The sequence below is a fragment of the Chlamydomonas reinhardtii genome, chromosome 12, assembly GCF_000002595.2.
Source record: "Chlamydomonas reinhardtii strain CC-503 cw92 mt+ chromosome 12, whole genome shotgun sequence".
In the NCBI taxonomy this organism is placed as follows: Eukaryota; Viridiplantae; Chlorophyta; class Chlorophyceae; order Chlamydomonadales; family Chlamydomonadaceae; genus Chlamydomonas; species Chlamydomonas reinhardtii.
This window is the reverse complement of record NC_057015.1, coordinates 7,163,676-7,181,853: the sequence shown is the minus strand read 5'-3', so window position 1 is coordinate 7,181,853 and position 18,178 is coordinate 7,163,676. Positions and strand designations below refer to the sequence as shown.

Sequence of the window (18,178 nt, the reverse complement as noted above, 5' to 3'; positions counted from 1 at the left end):
CCCGCTTTACTTGCAGTAGCCGAAGGGAGCCGAAGGCCGCCAAAGGACACACGGAGTGCAGTCAATCCTTACAGCTGAAGGTGCGGTTATGTACTAGCCTGTGCATTTCAGGTACACGCCCGCAACACGTGTGTGGGCGCAAGATAAGCACGCATCGCCCACTGCGTCCCACTGTGTCGTATTGTGCGGGTCTGTGCCGTGTTACCTTCTTGCACCGATATCAGTCAAACGGGCCGCCAACGGGCTCAACTAACAGTGTCCTAAGCCCGACAAACTCCTGCTGCACTCAAATCAATCACACGCCAGCACCTCTCAGTTGGAACTTCCCATGCTCCTGAGGCAGACCACCCACAAACCACTGCTGCCACCTGCATCTGTCTCGCTTGGTAGCCTTGGGCCATCGCTCTTTGCTGCAGCAACCAAGATACGCGATCCGATGCCCTACTTTATACGCTCTGCACCCGAAGCGCCATGACCCCCCCAACCCTCTCGCACAACCCTGCACTGCACCTCCCCCCGTCGGGGGACGCTCACAAGCCCCACTCACGCAAGCGCTACATTAGAACGGGCCGCTGACCGTGGTCTCGCTCTGCCGGAACTCGCGCAGGATGACGGGCACGGAGGTGGGAGGCACCATGCCGAACTCCGTCACCACCATGGTCACGTACTCGGCCGGCATCACATCATACTTCAGGTTCAGCAGTCGCAGCCGCGGGTTGTCGCGCCAGCCCTGTGTGCGTGAAAGTTGACCAGGGGTCAATCCACAACCATCATTCTTAGCACCGGATGTGCATGTTGCAGCAGAAGCGCCAAACCAGCACCACCTCCGCCCGCCCGCGTGCAAGCAACCCACCTCCAGCGCGTTCATCTCGGGCTTGCCCGGCACCGCCGCCAACGCCTCCGGGTCACCCAGCTCGTTGTGCGTGATGGAGTCCAGCTGCACGCGCTCGTTGAACTTGTGCGTCTCGCAGCAGATCATCACAGGCTTGTTGTGCGCGTGCGCCATCATGGCCACGGCCGCCGTGCCGGCGCGTGACAGCACCGTGCCGTTGGAGAGCACCGCCGCCGCGCCCAGGAACACCTGCAACGGTTTCGGCGGGGAAGGTCCTCTTGCGTGAAGCCACCGGATGCAGCAGTCCCGCCGATATCCCTTCCACAACCCTACAAGGCTACAACCCGAACATTCCGCAGGCCGCCCTTCCCATTTGCTACCGGATGTGCCAATCCCACTTGACCCCTCTACCTTGGTTCCAGGACCCCCCCCCCGCCTTCAGTTCCTAAATAATCATGAATGCAATCCCCCTGCTTCAGCTCTCCGTCACCACGCCCACCTTTGTGACCTCGCGGATGATGTACGACGCGGCGTTGAGGTCTACGTAGGTGCAGGGGATGCCAGCAGCCAGCAGGCGCCCCAGCGTGGCACGGCCCTCCGCCTCCGGCCGGGAGTCCATCACCACCACCCGGAACGACTTGCCGGCGCGCGCCGCCTCGGTCAGCGCACGGCACACCACGTGCGAGGCGGCGTAGGTGAGGATGACGTCGCCATGCTGCTCCACCTTGGCGACAGCGTAGCCCACCAGCTGCTTGTCGGCGCTGTCAATGCGCACGTTGACGTAGTCCGCAATCTCCTGTGAGTGAGCAACGTGAGCAGGCCGAGCGTTAAGGCGGTGAGGGAAGGCCGATGCTATGCATGCCGTAATAATTCCAAAAACGTCTCCCCACCTTGCTCTCCACCCCCAATGCTCCGTCCACACCTGCTCCAGCAGCTCCTTGGCCTCGGCCTCCGGCATGTCGGGCGGAATTGTCGAGATGCGCAGCTTGAGGTGGCGGATGGCGTTGCCCATGCCCACGCTCAGCGGCCGGCACACCACCAGGAACGCCACGTGCTCGGACAGGTGCCGCAGCAGGTCGCGCGACAGCTCCTTGCCGTCCGGCGTGCTGTAGTCACGGATCATCTGCGCGAGCGCGGGTTTGAGACTGTAGTGAGAAAGCGCAAGCCAGCCGCTTAGCGAGGCTGATGCTGCGGTAACTGCCATTAACACACGCGTCTCACGTCGCCCTCCCCAAACCAGAACCACATATTGCCCCGTGTGTAACCTCCGTCATGCACTGCTGGCATACGCGCCGCTTCGGCCCAGGCTCAGGAGTCAGGAATCCAGGATCCGAGCCTGTTCAAAGGCACAATGGGCACTCACCTGGCAGAAGGCGTTGAGCATGGCGAGGCAGCGCGCGTTGGCGCCGCGGATGGAGCCGTCCGCGTAGCGCAGGCCCAGCTGCAGGATGGCGGGGTGGATGTTGGCGGCGGCCGGCAGCTGCAGCAGGTTGCCCACGTTGATGCGCTTGAACTGCTGCAGGTGCGCAAACAGCTCAGTGGAGTTGAGCGACACCGCCTTCGGGTCCTTCTTCTTCTTGGGCGCGGCGCCACCGTCGGCCCCGCCAGCGCCTCCGGCGCCGGCTGACGCCGCCGCGCTGGCGGCATTGCCGGCCCCGCCCGCACCGCCTGCGGCGCCCGCGCCTCCGGCGCTGTCTACCCTACGGTCCCCGTCTGCCCTCGGTGCCGCGCCGCCCGCCGCTGCCGCTGGCTTTCCACCGCTTGGCCGCGGCTCCGCCGCGCCTCCAGCTGCACCGCCGCCCTTGCTCGCCCGCGCCGCGTCCGCGCCACCTGCCCCACCCTTGGCGGCGGGAGGCGCCGGCGCGCCCGACCCCGCCTTCTGTGCCGCCTTAGCTGCACGCTGGCTCTCTTGGAGAGCGCGGCGCTCAGCCTTTGTCATTTCGCGCTGGGGCTTGGGCCCCTTGGCGCCGTCGGGCGGCCCACTGGCGCCCGCAGACCCTGCAGCCCCACTGGCGGCACCCTTGTCGGCAGCGCCATCCGCAGGCTGCTTTGAGTGCCCCGCGAAGGGGGAGGGTTGCGGCGATGGAGTTTGGCGAACCGTGGAGGTATCGATAGAAAACATCCCCGCTGCAGTACAGAGCAGGGCGGCGAACCACACCTTTTAGCGCGCAACCTCTTGGCATAGGTCGCCAGTAGCATTCCTCATCCACTGAACGTAGCCTAATCCTGTAGGTCCTACGCTCCAACACCGCGCCTCCCCACGTCCAAAATACAGACTATAAGCGCATTGAACCCCGTGCCTGCTGCTTCCTAGCCGCCGCACCTGAGGCGGTTGAAACGGACGCCTCCGAGCCCACGCTGGCCTGCGAGACCATCTTCACCAGGCCCGCGTGCGAAGCCTCCGCCTTTTCCGCCGCGTGGATGGGCCGCGGCGCCGATGTCGAGGGCGGGGCAGCAGCAGTGCGGCTCCCGGTGGCGCCAGAAGCTGCAAGGGCGACGTGTAGGGAAGCGTCACTTCATGGTGCATTGCATCTGCCCGCAACACTATGCAAGGCAGCGAGCTCATCCCATTCCAGGAAGTGACATCTCGCCCGGGATATAATCTCCAATGCCCTAGCCGTGCCCCATCCAGCTCGTGCCCCAAGCCCGCCAGCTCGCCGGCGCTCGACCCTCAGCTGCCGGCGCTTGCCTTCAGGGGCGGCCTGCGCCGTGGATGTGGAGGTTGCGGCACCGACCTCCTGCAAAGTTCAGGCAAGCATTGGCGCAAGAAGGTCTGACCGAGTGCATCTTCCCGAATGGGCGTTCTGGCTCGCCCCCGCGGCTACTGAGCGTTCTAGCTCGCCCCAGCCGCAGCAACACGGCTGGAGCCCAGCTTCCCGTCATCCTACGCGCAGGCGTAGCGGCCCCTGACACCAGGCCCTCACGACCATAGCATCCCGCGCCTACCAGAGCGCGAGCCGCTGCGTCCGCAATGCCCTGCGACCGCGAGCCGTGCGAGGCCTCTCTCTGTAAAAGCAGAGCCGGGTTCAGACGGGGCACCGGGAGGGGGGGGGGGTGGCGGGGTCGGGGTCGACGTGAAAATGGCCGGTCCGGCGCCATACTTGGAGAACCAGGTGCTGGGCGTTCCCATATCTCCGAGCAACATTTGTGCGCGACATCTCACCTGGAAAGTGGGCGGAATAATCACGGGCGTGGGCGAGCCGGCCGTCATCGTGTTCAACAGCGATGGCGCCGTGGGAGATGGGCTCGCTCCCTCGACATGGAACCCCACAACTTGCTTAGCGGGCGCCTGCTGAGGGCCCGTCATTGTTTAAGAAAGGCGCAAAGCGCGCCTGCTTGCGGCGGGACCTATATATGTTTTTCACTGGTAAATATCAAGCGCAATAATTAAACGTTGCGATTTCAAGCACAGATCCACAGGCAGGGGAGGGAATTGACTATTTGCGTGCAATGATGGCCCGAGAGTTCGATTCCAGTTTATGTTGGAGAGGCATGATCATTGGATGAATTTGCACTATAAACGTCAACATTCAATTTGCATAACGCATTGCAACGAGGCCCCAGGCGCGACTCCTGACTTCCAAAAATGGCAGCCAACCTGCGTTACTGCTTCATTTCAGAATGGTTAGATCCAGCGTCTGGCATTCTCTGGAAGTATCAGCTGTTCTACTATCCGGAGTCGAAGGAGGTGGAGATGGTGAGAGTTCCTCGAATGTGGCAGCATGCGGAGCTCTGCTTGCGGTGCCCCTGACCCTAAGGACCAGAGCTCTGAGCATCACTTCATGCTCTCTGCTTACGGGAGGCAGCTATGTCCGTGGATGAATTCCGCGCGGCCTCCTCACCAGCCATGTGTCCCGCGCGGCCTTCCAACGCGCAGGTGGACATCAAGAACCGCCGGCACTTCCTTAAACGGACAAAGTATGAGGAGCTCAAGCCCTCCCTCCTCTTTCTGGGCTCGGTGGTGACCGTTTTCAGCCGGTGGGTGGGGGGTGGGGCGCCCGCGGGCCCCTGTCGTGTGCGCGTGTGTTTTTGTGGCGTGGCCGACGGCAATCGTGCTACGGCCGGGCGGGTCCCCATGCAGCGCATCACCGGAACACCATCAATGAGGTTCCAAACCTACCGTGTGCCCATTCGAGAAGTCATGGGGCCTGTCCTGTTGAAGTGTTCGACTGCTGTCCCGCTTGACGACATTCATGGTGCACACTGGCACAGGCAACTGAAGCTCACAGAATATGGTGATGAGTTCACGCGCAACAGAATGGAGAGCCAGTCGGAACGGTGGGTGGCTGTGTCTGTGGCGCTACGCAGTGCAAACTCGCTCGGCGGATGGCGGGGGCAGGCAGCGCGGCTGCTGTTGGGCAGCCGGCATACAGCACACGGGAATCTGTGGCCACGTGCATAGTGCGCTTTCCTCAAGAGCCGGTCAGCTGCTGAAAGTGGATGGAACTGACACTTACGACTGGTTGTCGCTATGCCCCACAGGACACTAGCCATGATCAAGCCGGACGCGTACAAGAACATGGGCAAGATCATCAATGCCATCTGCCAAAGCGGGTTCCTCATCAGGTGTGCTGAGAGAGCCCGACGGGGACGCGAGGTTCAGGGGAGGGCGGTTGGGCATGCCCCTGCATCTCACATTTCCTGGTTCAAGTGCCAAATGCTCTGCAACCGCGGCCCTCTGCGCCACCCACCCACCCACCCCCCTGATAAGAATGTGTCGCTGGGACCCCCGCCGCCCACGCCCTCGCCACCCACGCCCTCGCCACCCACGCCCACGCCACCCCCACCCACGCCCGCAGCAAGCTTCGCATCGGCAAGCTGTCCAAGGAGGAGGCGGGCGAGTTCTACGCCGTGCACGCCGGTAAGCCCTTCGTGGACCGCCTGACGGACTTCATGTCCAGCGGCCGCGTGGTGGCTATGGAGCTGGTGGCGCCGGGGGCCATCCGCAAGTGGCGCGAGCTCATCGGCCCCACCGACAGCAACCAGGTGCGGAGGGACAAGGTCGAGGGTGGGGGCAAGGGCGGGGCGCGTGATGCGGTGGGCTGTAGTTGTGGTGTTTGATTTGGAGCAGAAGTGGTGGCGCTGACAGGGCGGGGTGCAGCTGCTCCTCAGATCGGGGCACAAGCCAGCCCCTTCTGAACATCAGCATCGCTTCATCGCCGGCTCCTTGCCCCCCGCTCCTTGCCCCGCTCCTTGCAGGCCCGCGCGGAGGCGCCCGGCTCGCTGCGCGCGCAGTTCGGCACCGACAAGACCTTCAACGCCTGCCACGGCTCCGACGCACCCGACACCGCGGCGGAGGAGTGCAACTTCTGGTTCGGCCCCGGGCGCTACCCGGGCAAGTGCGACCTGGCGGCCGGGACCACGCTGTGCCTGGTCAAGCCGCACCTGGTGGCGGACGGCGCGGCGGGGCTGGTCATTGATCTCATCCAGGAGTCGTTCGAGGTGACGGCCGGCGGGCTGTACAACCTGGACCGCAACGCGGCGGCGGAGGTGCGTGCGAGGAGCCGGCGAGGAGGACGGGTGGGGGTCTGGGGGTTAACGTTGAACCAATCCCGTAAGGAAACAGTCACAGGACGGGTGGGGGTCTGGGGGAAGGAAGCGCTCTGGGGCGCGGGCAGCGGGTAAGCAAACGTTGTGCCGCAGCGGATTGTGGTAGCAAGGCTGCTCATGGCGCGTGCGGCTGCGTCAGAGCTGTTGACTGGCCTCACGTCAACGTCCACAGCCCATCATCGTTGGCAGCAGCTTATACGGTACACACGAACACGAACCCAACGTCACCCACCCTTCGCCCGGCCCCTCGCCCGCGCCTGCAGTTCCTGGAGGTGTACAAGGGCGTGCTGCCGGCGGGCGACTTCAACTCAATGGTGGAGCAGCTCACGTCCGGCGCCTGCATCGCGCTGGAGGTGGCGGACCGCGACGGCGCTGACGCCGTGGAGCCGTTCCGGCAGCTGGCGGGGCCGCTGGACCCGGAGTTGGGCCGCGTGCTGCGGCCGGCCTCGCTGCGGGCGCGGTTCGGGCTGGACGCGGTGCGCAACGGCGTGCACTGCACCGACCTGCCCGAGGACGGCGTGCTGGAGGTCAACTACTTCTTCACCATCCTGCCCACCGCGTCGTAGCACGCGCGGCGGGGTGCTGGTGGACAGGGGTGCTGGTGGACAGGGGTGCTGGTGGACAGGGGTGCTGGTGGACAGGGGTGCTGGTGGACAGGGGTGCTGGTGGACAGGGGTGCTGGTGGACAGGGGTGCTGGTGGACAGGGGTGCTGGTGGAGGGCTGGCGGGAGTGCGGCGGTGGACGGGAGGAGGGGCAGGCCACCGACGATGCTTCAAGGAAACGAAAGCGCACGATGCCGGGAGAGGTTGTCGCAGCTAGTTGGAATGGTGTGGAGTGATTGGTGGCGCTGGTGTGAGGGCTTGGTGGCTTGAAGCACGTCCTGGGATGGGGTGGTTGGGGGGGGGGGAGTATGTGCCCGAGCCCAACGACATAGGAAATGGGGGGGGACTGGACATGATGGAGGAGCGCAGGGTTATGTGGTGGCATGGACTGTGTTCGTAGGTTGCAGGTTTTGAAATCCTCAGGCAATTTGTGAGGTGTAGAGGCGATGGCAAATAGGGTGTGGCGTTGCGGACTTGCGGTGTCCGCAGTCCGCTCCAGTGCTGGGGTGTGGCTGGACCCCCGGTTGGTAATATGCCGCACGATGCAAGCAGTAACGTCATGCTTTTGGCTACCTGTACCTCTGAGCTGATCCAGGTGAAGCAGCTCTGGCCTGCCGCTCCTTGTTCCAGCAACAACGGGCAACGGCTGGCCGTGGCTCTTGGACGTGGCTTCTGTGGCTCCAAGGCCCTTGTCACGCGTTTGCGTGAGTGCGTGACAGAGCGCAGGGCAGGCAGTCACAGTCTTCTTGGACGTACGGCACTCCGAGCCCTGACACACGGGCATTAACATATTTCGCCGCTTGGCTGTAGGCGAGCACCACGGGGCCCGCAGCTTGTGGTGGGTCTAGCGGGGACGGTTTGGGACATGGGGTTGTAGTTTGTACCCCCTCCCCCCTGGCAAAGGCTTCCCAAAACCTGGCTTCCAGATGGAAGGAGAAGCATTTTAGAGAGGCCTTCCAGAGGTATTATTACTGCAGTTGTCTTTCGAAGCCATCTGCGACCAGGGCCACATGAGCCTGCGGGGGGCGGGGGCACTGGGGCACATGGGGGCGGGGGGGGGGGCTGCCTGCCCACTACACTGCATGAGAGGTGCACGGGCTGGCGGGCTGCGACCAATCCGCAAACCAGTATCAACAAGCATAGTTAGTCCCGCATTATTTGCGTAGAATTACTGTGGCGTGCCCTGCTGGCCAAGTTTTGCTATTTTCATATTTGGCTCTGTATCGTAACAGTGCATCGCTGCATCATTGAAGTCCATTTGCAGACGAGTCAAGTACAGTAGTGCAATCATGCGATCAGTAATAGCTGCTAGCGGCGCGCGGCTAGCAAGCTTGGTCGCAGGCTCGTCGCTGATGCCTGCTTCCGCAAGCTGTGCGAGCCGGCTTTCATCTTCAACCTACTCAACGATGGACTCAACAAGCCACCCCAGCACTAGCTATGTGGTGGCGCCGCGCCTACCAGCTGAGGAGGATGACACGTTTGTGCCCTTCAGTCGGCCATCCCCCTCGCCCTTCGGTTCGGGCAACTCGCTGCTTCCCCAGCTATGCGCCACGCCCAAGAAGAAGGTCCGTGCGCAACCAACTGCAACTTTTAGCTTGTGATGGAGGGGAAGGGCTGCAAGCCATAAGCGGTCGGGGTACCGGGGCCGAGAGAGCGTCACGGAAATATGCCGGCCTCTGCTGCAACCGACGCCTGAACCTAACTGTCCCTAAAAACGACTCCATTTACTTTCTGCAGCTATCGCTTCATAGACGTGGAAACCGGCGGGTGTGGTACTGGCTCAAACGCAAGACGGAGGTTGCCAAGTGCAGGTGGGCAAGAGGACACTGCAGCGCAAGTAGGGGTGGCGCCCAACGTGCGCTTTGCGTAGACCGAAAGGGGGGCGTGACGTTGGCAGGCGCGAACAGAAGGTCAGCGAGGGGGCTACGCTACAGAAAACAGTAAATCATGATTGAAAGGTATTCACCGACGGGGGACGCACGGCACCCGCTTCACCCTCCTCGCGCAAGCTGTGGTGCCCTGCGTGTTGCGGCCCTCGTTTCACGCCTCCTCACCCCTCGCCGCCTTACGCAACTGTACACCTTCCCCTTGCCCCGGCCTGCAGCTACTGCGGCGCTCTGTCCGGACGCAATCAAATGTTCAGTGGCGCGGCCGGCAACAGCGCCTGCACCGGGCAGTGTGTGGAGCAGGCGCCCACCCCGCCCGCCAGCAGCTACCCGGCCGAGTACAAGCCCCCGTGCTGAGCGTGAGGAATGAATCGGGCGAAGTGGGCAGGAGTGCTATTGTACTGCATGCCGCGATGCCCTGAAAGGGATGGGGTGGAAGGAGCAGGCGGGGAGAGCGGAAGGGCCTAGGCCTGTGCCTGGGGTCATTTGTTGGGGATGGCGGCGGGACGAGGGCTTTGGGTGTGTGATTGGACAGGGTTCAGGCAGGTTGGCGAGGTCCCGTAGGGTGCAGCTGGGTTGTGGGTATGGTTGTCTGTGGAGCGGGCGGTGTAGTGATTGCGTCGGCTGAGTGTCCGCGGCTGCAGGAAGTGGGACACAAGCGTTAGGAGCCAGGTGTGCTGCGGCATTTAGAGGCGCCGGCATGGCTGCACCACTGCAAGCATGCGTGCGGAGGATCGGGCAGGGACAGCGCAGGCATACGCTGCGTGCGGAGGTATCGACATGTGGTCAATGCGGACTGCTGGCCGGGGTTGTACTTGCTTAAGCCGTGTGTGCGCCTGTGCGGTTCTCACACGAGGGCTCCTGGGTAGCAGGATTGGTATCGGACTGGCTTGATTCGAAATCAATACCGGTGCGATAGCTTACACGTGCTGGACGGTGAGGTCCGAGTGTCATGCTCGCGATGGGCGGTTGCACCCATGTGTCACATCTCACACACGCGACGCAAGGTGCAAATGTTGATGACCCTGATTATGAGGCCTTTCCTTGCCATACGCGATGACATTGATGTCCCGTGCTTGCCCCCAAACCGGTCATGTCGCAATCTCTCTGGCTCTATCGGGGGGCCTCCGCTCAATCTCCAGATGACGGTCAGACCCAGTCCATCGCCCCCACAGTATCAGTACCTGAATCGTGTTTATCAGCGCACAAACATCTAAATGCGGTACTGTGCGATAAAGAATGTGTGTCCGGCACGTGGCACGCCTGCGCCGGCCGCCCTCGCAAGTCACTTGGTCCCCCACATCCGGGCTAAAAGCCCCAACGGCTGCTGCGGAGCAATGGCTCAGCAACAGCTGCCAGATTTGCATGTGCCCTGATGCGACGCCGTCATGCCATGTGTAAAGCCCCGCGGCGCTGTCTTCACTGCAGACGCCCGTCGCAAGCGAGTCCACGGTCACCCACACCGGCAGCCAAGCACTGCTAGGGCCAGTTAGATGCCTTGACCCCACAGTTTAATCAAAGGCTGCCGCGGGCAATCCCACCCACAAGTTTGCCTCAAATTAAAGACATTTGGAAATGCTCCCGGTGTGACTCGTGTGTGCTCCTGCTGTGGCCCTACTACCGACTAGAACTGCACAAGCCCACAACGGGCCACACAGCTGCAGCAGTGCGGCCGTTGTCTTACGACAAGGCAGACAACCAGAACCCCTGGTGTTGCACATGCGCAACCTGATGTAATCTATGCATGCATCCATGAAGAAATAACCACCAACAAAAGACAACATGGTAAGCAACGTAAATCAGGTTCAACACTTCAACTCAAACGCATTCGTCCTGCGGCAGGAACAACCCCGCAGCCTCCTAGTCATGTTCGATTCCACACTCAAGCGCCTGCAGCGCTTTATGGCCGCAAGGAGCTTCCCCCGCAAGCGCCGCCCGGCCCGCCTGCTGCCAGTGATGTGACCCTATCCTGCAAAAGACCTGGAGGCTGGCGGCGGCATCAACGGCACCAGCGCTTCTCCGCTGGGAGGGCCCGGGACCGGCAGCACGCACCGCGCCGCCACCGGTGCCTCTGGTCCGACTGCCGCCGCGGCATTCCCGCCGCCGGCGCCGCCAGCCGGAAATGCTGGGCCCGCCACCGCTGCAGCCGCCGCTGCCGCTGCCGCAGCCGCTGCTGCCACAGATGACGCGTGCGCGGCCCGTGTGGCGTGGTGCATGTAATGCAAGTGGGCACGCTCCCGCTTGCCCAGGCCCGCCACGCCGCCACCATTGCTCCCGCCTCCTGCAAGAGCCGGAGCGACCATGAAAGCAGCATTCAGGCTGCGCGGGCGCGGCAGCTCCGCTGACACGGCAGCACTGCTGCCGCCGCCGCCATTGGCGCTACCGCTATCGCCTTCGCCGCCGCCTTCGCCGCCGCCAATGCTGGCGCCGCCACGCCCACTGCCGCCGCCGCCACCAGTGCCAGCGTCATCGTCTGATGACGTCAGCATTGCGCCGTCGTCATCGCGGCTGCTGCCCGCCTCTGGCTCCACGTCAGCTTCCGCCTCCGCCTCCATCGCCGCCAGCGCCGCCGCCAAGGAGCCCTCCCCGCCGCCGCGCACACCCAGTGGCCCGTCGCGGTCGTCGCCGCCAGCGCCGCCTGGGCCGCCGGCGCCGCCATTGCCGCCGCCCTGGCCGGTACCCAGGTCCAGACTGCTGAGCAGCAGCGACATGCGACGCACCTGCAGCAGCCGAGGATGCAAAGTCGGACACGGGCAACAGGATGAGCGGACGGTGAGACACTCCGCCCATGCAAGAAGGCCGTGCCTCCGTGCACTCCCACTTGGTCTTTGTCTACTGTACACGTCAGGACGCAGAAAACCCGTTGTGTCGCTTGCATAATCTACTCATGCGACCAGACAATACCCCGACCACACGGCCAGCAGCACCAACACACCTGCGTGTGTGTGCCCACGTGATGGCCCCCGGCGGCGCCGCCGCCCGCCGCCCCGCCGGCCCCGCCGCCCGTGCCTGCGTGCCGCTGCCGCTTGCTGAGCGGGTGCATGCCCAACAGGCTCGACCTCGCCGGCGTCTTCAAGCCCACCACTGGGCCGCCGCCGCCGCCGCCGCCGGGGCTAGCCGCGGCGGCGCCGCCAGGCGAGGCGGCGCTGGCGACGCCGGCTGCTGCTGCTGCTGCTGCGGCGGCGGCGCTGTGGTGCATGTGTCCGTGTCCGTGGAAGTGCGGCCCTGACGGCGGTAGGGCGGCGTCGTCAGACAGGCCACTGCCGCAGCCGCTGGCGCCGCCGGAGGGTCCGTCGGGCAGCAGGGCAAGGTGCGGCAGCAGCGGCCGGCCACCTGTGGGCAGGGGCGGGGACACGGGGAGGGCAGGGGTTAGCACTGAGCAGCAGGCCAGTGAGCCGGGACTGCAGCGCACACGCTTGAGCGACTCAAGGCATGTGGAGGCAACTTGGGGTCTGTGTACAAGGTATCTCAACCGATACGGCCTTGACTGCTTGGCCCTCTTTACCTCGCACATATACACATACATACACACATACATACACACACTCAAACACACACACGCACACACGCGCACATACACACGTGCACGCGCGCGCTTAAGGACCCACCGGCGAACTGGCCTGACACGACCGACGGCGCCGCGCGCTTATTGGCGTTGCCGCTGCGGCGGCGCGAGCTGCCCGCCCGCTCCCGCTTCTTACGGCCCGGCGGCAGTCCGCCTCCTGCCGGCGGCAGCAGCGGCGGCGACAACACGAGCGATGGCGCCGGCGGCGCGACCCCAGGCGCCGCCCCCGCCGCCGGCACACCTGGCGGAAAGGTGGTGGCGGCGGCCGCCAGGCACACATCTCTGCCCGCCTCCGGCCGCGGCCCTGAACAGGCAACGCCCGGGCTCCTCGCCGCCGCCAGCAGCGCGTGAGTGCCCGGCGACACCGCCGCGCCAGAAGGCGGCGAGGCCAGCCCCGGCCCCGCCGGCCCGCCGGCCGCGCCCATCGCCTGCCGCCACGCATGAAGTGCCCCAGGCAGCCCTGTGCCCATGGGGCTCGAGCCGCCGGCGGCGCCGCCAGTGCCACTAACCGCTGCCGCCGCCCCCGGCCCCGCCGCAAAGCCCATGGCCGCCGCCGGCGAGGCCGCTGCCGCCGCCGCCGCCGCTCCTGGCGGCGCCACCACCGGCACTGGGCCATGGCTGTGCCCGTGGCCGTTGCACAGGCCCGGCTGCGCCCCCAAAAATCCCCCTTGAAACGCCAGCCCGCCGCCGCCGCCGATGCCGCCGCCATTTCCAGCGCCCACGGCACTGGGCGGCACCGCGACGCCAGCAACCGCCGTGGCGCCGAACCTAACGGGCGGGTCCAGACTGCCAACCCCCAGCTGCGCACTGCACGCTGACGACGCAGTCGTAGCATGGGGCGCCAGCGCCGCCGCCGCGCCGTCCGGGCCGCCAGCCAGCCCGTGTGTAGGTGAGTAGCTGGTCGTCAAGGCCGCAGCGCCGGCAGAGCCGTCGGCCGGCCGGCACAAGCTCCCGCTGCCGCCGCTAACGTCGCTGCTGCCGCGTCGCCGGCTGCCCGCACCTCCGGCCCCGGCCACCAAAGCTCCGGAAGCGGCCCCGCTGCCGCTGCCGCCGCCGTCGGCAGCTGGGCTTTGAGCCGCCGCACCACCCGGCTCGCCGGGGTCAGCGACGGCGCCGTGTGTGCTGCCGTCATCCTCGCGACCAAAGCTCCCTACTACAGCTGCTACCTCAGCCAGCGGCTCCGGAAGCTGCACCGCCATAGGTTCTGCCGCTCCTGCCGCCACGGCCGCCGCCGATGCAGCCGAGCTGCTACCCAGCCTCAGCCGCGCTACAACGGCGGACGCCGCCGCCGCCATGCCCTCAACCACCGCATCCGACTGGCTGCGTCCAATCCCAAGCAACAGTGGCAGGGCAGGCGCCGCCGCCGCCGCCAAAGGCTCGTGGGCTGGATGCCCCGCCACTGCGGCCGCACTTCGGTCCTGCGCCGCCATGCGTGCCTGCTCGCCCAGTGCCGTGGACGCTGCTGCAGTTCCAGCCGCCGCCGCCGGCAGCGGCGGCGGCGCGCGCGGCGGCGGCATCAGCACGGCCGCCGCCTCGCGGCACTCCTGCATTGCCACGTCAGCCGACGGCTGTGGCGGTTCTGCGAGAGCGGTCGGCACGCGCGACAGGTGCGGCGGCAGCTGCGGCAGCTGCGCGTGCTGGCGCGGGGCGCCGCCGATGCCGCCTGCGGCCGATGCCGCGGCCGCCGCCGCCACCAGCGGCGCCAGCTGTGAGGCCGCCAAGGAGGCGGGCCGGCGGGCCGCGGCCCTGAGCACCCCCTTCCACACCGCGACCACGTGCCTGCAGGCCAGAACGAGTGGATGATGAGAACTTCACTGTCCCCACACCTGCCGTACAATCGAACTGAAATACCGTACATAACCCCCGACACACACTCCCTCACAGCAAGCCGCAAAAGACAACCTGTGAGGCGCCAACCGCAGCCACGCCGCCAAACGCACACGACGCACCTGGCCGCCGCCGCCACCTGCGTGTTGGCGTGCTGCTGCAGGGGCGCCACCGCCGCCGCCACCTGGCTGTCCGCCAGCAGCTGCGGCGTGGCGGGCAGCGCGGCCAGCAGCGACAACACAAGGCTGATGGCCTGCGGGCGGGGCAGGAGGCAGGGGCAGGAGGCAGGGGCAGGAGGCAGGGGCAGGAGGCAGGGGCAGGAGGCAGGGGCAGGAGGCAGGGGCAGGAGGCGGGGCAGGAGGCAGGGGCAGGAGGCAGGGGCAGGAGGCAGGGGCAGGAGGCAGGGGCAGGAGGCAGGGGCAGGAGGCAGGGGCAGGAGGCGGGGCAGGAGGCAGGGGCAGCAGTGTGTGTCTGGCGGAGTGCGTGAGGGGCAGAGTGTCTGGGAGCGGAGTGCATGTCATGTCACACTGTCATGTCACACGAAAGCTTGAGCGACACAGCCGCAGCGGTGGTTGCGGCCCCGCAGCCCTGCGCAGCCCTCGACGCAGCCCTCCTCAGCCCCGCCATCCCCTTGCTGCGCCGCACCTGCGGGTTCTGCCCCTGCACCGCCCGCCGCAGCGAGCACTTGAGCTTCAGCAGCTCCCCCAGCTCCGCATCCGCGTCCTCCAGCGCCGCCGCACCACCTCCACCCCCCGCACCACCGCCCGCGCCCGCGCCGGCGCCGGCGCCGGCGGCGCCGGGGCCGTAGCCGCCGCCGCCTGCGGCTGCGCCGGCCGGCGGCAGCGCCAGCGCTAGGCTTGCGAAGCTGGACAGGCCGGTGCCGCCGGGCACGGCGCTGAGGGCGGCGGCGGCCAGCACGGCGGCGGCCGACCCCAGGACGCAGCCGTGCGGCGCCGAGGAGGCGGCGCGAGCGGTGGTGTGGGGCAGCACCGGCACGGCCCAGGGCGCCGCGGCCATGTTGAGGCCGGGGATGGCGATTTGCCGTGAGCGGTTGGCGCGGCCTGCAGGCCAGGCAGAAGAGCGTACGGAGGTGTGCGCGAATGGTAGGGCACCCTTGTCCTTCTGCTGTAATGAGCACTTCTTTGCATAGCGCACATCTTACAGGCACAGAACGGGCCGCAAGAACCACGGCCAACGCGCTCCCACTCGCTCGCTCACCTGTGAGTCGTGACAGCCCCAGCCGCGCTCGCTCCGTCCGCTGCGCCGCCTCGCCCTCGTCATCCGCATCAAACCCCTCATCCCCCGCGTCCGCGCCCACAGCCCCCACACCACCAGCCCCTCCAACAGCCGCGCCGCCCGGCGCCGCCGCCGCCCCCGCGCCGTGAGTCGCACGGTATTGCCGGTGGTGCAGCAGCGCCGGCGGTGCCTCTGCGGGCTGGGAATGGGGCGGGTGCGGCGGCGGCTGGTCTGACATTAACTCGTCCACCGCTGCGGCCACGGCCGGGTGCGGCCGGCCCGCAGTCCGGCCCAGCGGCTGCAGCTGTAGCTGCTGCAGGGACACCTGCAGCTGCTGTGGCTGTGGCTGCGGCTGTAGCTGCTGTGGCTGCAGCTGCGGCTGTAGCTGCTGTGCCTGCGGCAGCGCCAGGCCCAGCCCCAGGCCGCGCAGGGCGTCCCAGGCGCCGTCTGCCGCCGCCGCCAGCGGCCGCGGCCGGTCCGGGGAGGGCAGCAACGCTCCGCCCGCCCCGCGGTCCGCCGCCGAGCCCACGTCAATCAACATGCCGCCGTCGTCGTCGTCGTCATCATCGTTCTCGGGCGCAGCCGCGCCACGGCCCGCCTGCGGGGGCTGCGGCTGCCGGCCCTGCGACACGCCGGCGCCCCAGCCAGCGCTGGCCGCGTTGGCCGCGTTTGCGGTATGGCGATCCAGGAAGGTGTGCTCCGAAGACAGCGCGGCGGTGGCGAGCCCTTTTGTCAGCGCCGACACCGCCACCGCCGCGGACACGGGCTGCGAGGAGCGCTGCAGGCGGGCGTCAGCCGGCGGCGCACCGGCGAGGCCTGAGGCACGCACACCGGTGCCGGCGAGGGCGGCGCCGGCGCTCCCTGTGGCATTTGGGCGGCCGAGCGGTAAGCCCGGGCCAACACTGTGCTGCCCGCCCGCCGCCGCTGGTAGCCCCGCCGCCGCGAGGGCCGCGCTTTGCGGATCACCTGCACCGCGCAAACAACCGAGGTGGCGTCACGTGAAAAGCTGTCTAGCCGGTCCGTGCCACGCAACTTTCAGTAACGCCCACAACGCCTCGAAAATCACCCTATCAGCCTGCCTCTAGCAAGTTGACTCACCAGGTAAAGAGCGCGAGGCCGGTCGTGGGGCTCCACCGCCGCGGCTGGGGCCATCCGCGCCAACCCCCATCGACACCGCCGCAACGCCGGCAGCCAGCGCCGCCGCCGCCGCGTCCGCCACCGCCATGCCCCCTGGCCCCGACCCGAGTGACAATGCGTTGCCGTCACTGGCAGAGGGCGCCGTCGCATGCGCCCCAGCGGCGGCCGCGGCCGCTGCCGCGGCCTCCGCTTCCCTGATGGCCAGGGACGCCATCAGCCGCACCGGCACCACCACCGTCCCGTCCGCCCCTCGCCGGTTTGCGACAAGTGCCGGCGCCGCCGCCGCCGCGGAAGGCGCCCCAATCAGGTGGTAGGTCAGCGCACTGTGTGACAGCATGTGGACGACATGCGGGCATACCTTGAGTTCAGTGCGCCCCAAACTGGTGCCAGGTCCCGGAAGTCTCTAACGCCACAGCCTTAGGCGATAACAACTCGATTTTGACAACAATAGGCATCCCAGCAAGAACGATACGACAGTACAGGCTAGGCCGCATTTGCGCAGAAGGCCCTGCCAGGCACTGCCGCACCTGCCGGCCGCCTCTTCGCCGCCGTCTGCCAGCTCTGCCTGCTGCATGGGCGACTCGGGCGACAGCAGTCCGTCCGGCACCTGGAAGTGCTGCGGCAGCGGCGCCTGCACCAGCTGCTGCCGTTGCTTCCGGTGCCGCGCGTGTTGGACCTGCCGCGCCTGCTCGCGCAGGCTGGCTACAAGCGGCGGCACAATCCACACATTCGAGCCGCCCTCGTCGCGCCCATCTGTGGGCGTAAGGCACGTGCGCGCGTTACGTCAAAGGCCGGGGGTGCGAAGGAAAGGCTGGGGTGGCGGGAGTTGGGGCTCTTGAAGTGTTTCGGAGCCGGGTACACGAAAGGCGCCGTGAATCGACGCCTCAAACAGTCCCACCTGAGACAAGCAACGCGTCCAGTTCTTCTCGTATGTGGTCCGTATGCGTGTGCAGCTGAATCGGCACAGCGGTATATCCATCGTCCGTGAGCGAGTCCGCCATTTCGGGCGAACACTGACACCAGCCTGGCTTCACGCCTGGAGCGCTTTGGCTCAGCAACCCCGTGCCAATAGTATGGCTTTCATCAAAATACAAGGCCTTTAGTTAACGAGCGAGCAGGCCCGTCGGAGCCCTCCAATTGTCTACAGTGGACTGCAATCCCTCCCGCAGCGAGCGTCCGTGTTACGACATTGTCTGGGCAGCGTAGTGTGACGCTATTAGCTCAACCAGATCGCGAAAGGAGCCTTATTCCAGCCGGAGAACCCGACTCTGAGAGCTTCAGTCCTAAGCAACTCTTGTTACGTGCAGCGTGTGGGCTGATTGCAAGTGGTCACTATAAAACCATCAGCGAGCGTTTCGGCTTTAGCAACTTCAGCTGCGTCGGTAGAATTGCGTGTGCAACTCGTTAGCCTGTATGCATCAGTGGGCGTGCACCTTGGCAAGCATAGTAACTGCTACTTGTAAAGAAATCTGGGCAGTGCGGTAAACACAGTCCAAGGGAACCAGCTGCAATCGGCGCTGTCGCTCATTCCCGCGAAGTCAC

At 66.2% G+C, this 18,178-nt stretch overlaps 4 protein-coding genes across 4 annotated transcripts; 2 read left to right on the top strand and 2 right to left on the bottom strand.

The window, feature by feature from the left end:
* Nucleotides 1–56: 56 nt before the first annotated feature.
* Nucleotides 57–4,239, bottom strand: CHLRE_12g558650v5 (uncharacterized protein). The gene is made up of 9 exons (XM_043069139.1): nt 3,996–4,239; nt 3,779–3,838; nt 3,522–3,570; nt 3,156–3,317; nt 2,196–2,959; nt 1,755–1,955; nt 1,332–1,628; nt 854–1,081; nt 57–730 (listed from the first exon to the last, which is right to left on the bottom strand). Exons 1-9 carry the CDS (start codon nt 4,137–4,139, stop codon nt 560–562), a joined length of 2,076 nt encoding a protein of 691 aa, XP_042918865.1. The 5' UTR covers nt 4,140–4,239; the 3' UTR covers nt 57–559.
* A 100-nt stretch (nt 4,240–4,339) lies between these two features.
* On the top strand, nt 4,340–7,944 carry CHLRE_12g558700v5 (uncharacterized protein). Its single transcript, XM_001702789.2, has 7 exons — nt 4,340–4,529; nt 4,710–4,810; nt 5,045–5,110; nt 5,315–5,398; nt 5,632–5,818; nt 6,032–6,322; nt 6,646–7,944. The coding sequence occupies exons 1-7, from the start codon at nt 4,419–4,421 to the stop codon at nt 6,946–6,948; spliced, it is 1,143 nt and encodes a 380-aa protein (XP_001702841.1). The 5' UTR covers nt 4,340–4,418; the 3' UTR covers nt 6,949–7,944.
* A 214-nt stretch (nt 7,945–8,158) lies between these two features.
* Nucleotides 8,159–9,894, top strand: CHLRE_12g558750v5 (uncharacterized protein). Its single transcript, XM_001702788.2, has 3 exons — nt 8,159–8,550; nt 8,723–8,796; nt 9,090–9,894. The coding sequence occupies exons 1-3, from the start codon at nt 8,392–8,394 to the stop codon at nt 9,226–9,228; spliced, it is 372 nt and encodes a 123-aa protein (XP_001702840.1). The 5' UTR covers nt 8,159–8,391; the 3' UTR covers nt 9,229–9,894.
* Nucleotides 9,895–9,906: 12 nt separating this feature from the next.
* On the bottom strand, nt 9,907–18,098 carry CHLRE_12g558800v5 (uncharacterized protein). Its single transcript, XM_043069140.1, has 9 exons — nt 17,535–18,098; nt 17,164–17,389; nt 16,598–16,959; nt 15,482–16,465; nt 14,909–15,324; nt 14,386–14,516; nt 12,480–14,215; nt 11,807–12,204; nt 9,907–11,591 (listed from the first exon to the last, which is right to left on the bottom strand). The coding sequence occupies exons 1-9, from the start codon at nt 17,635–17,637 to the stop codon at nt 10,836–10,838; spliced, it is 5,112 nt and encodes a 1,703-aa protein (XP_042918864.1). The 5' UTR covers nt 17,638–18,098; the 3' UTR covers nt 9,907–10,835.
* Nucleotides 18,099–18,178: the final 80 nt, after the last annotated feature.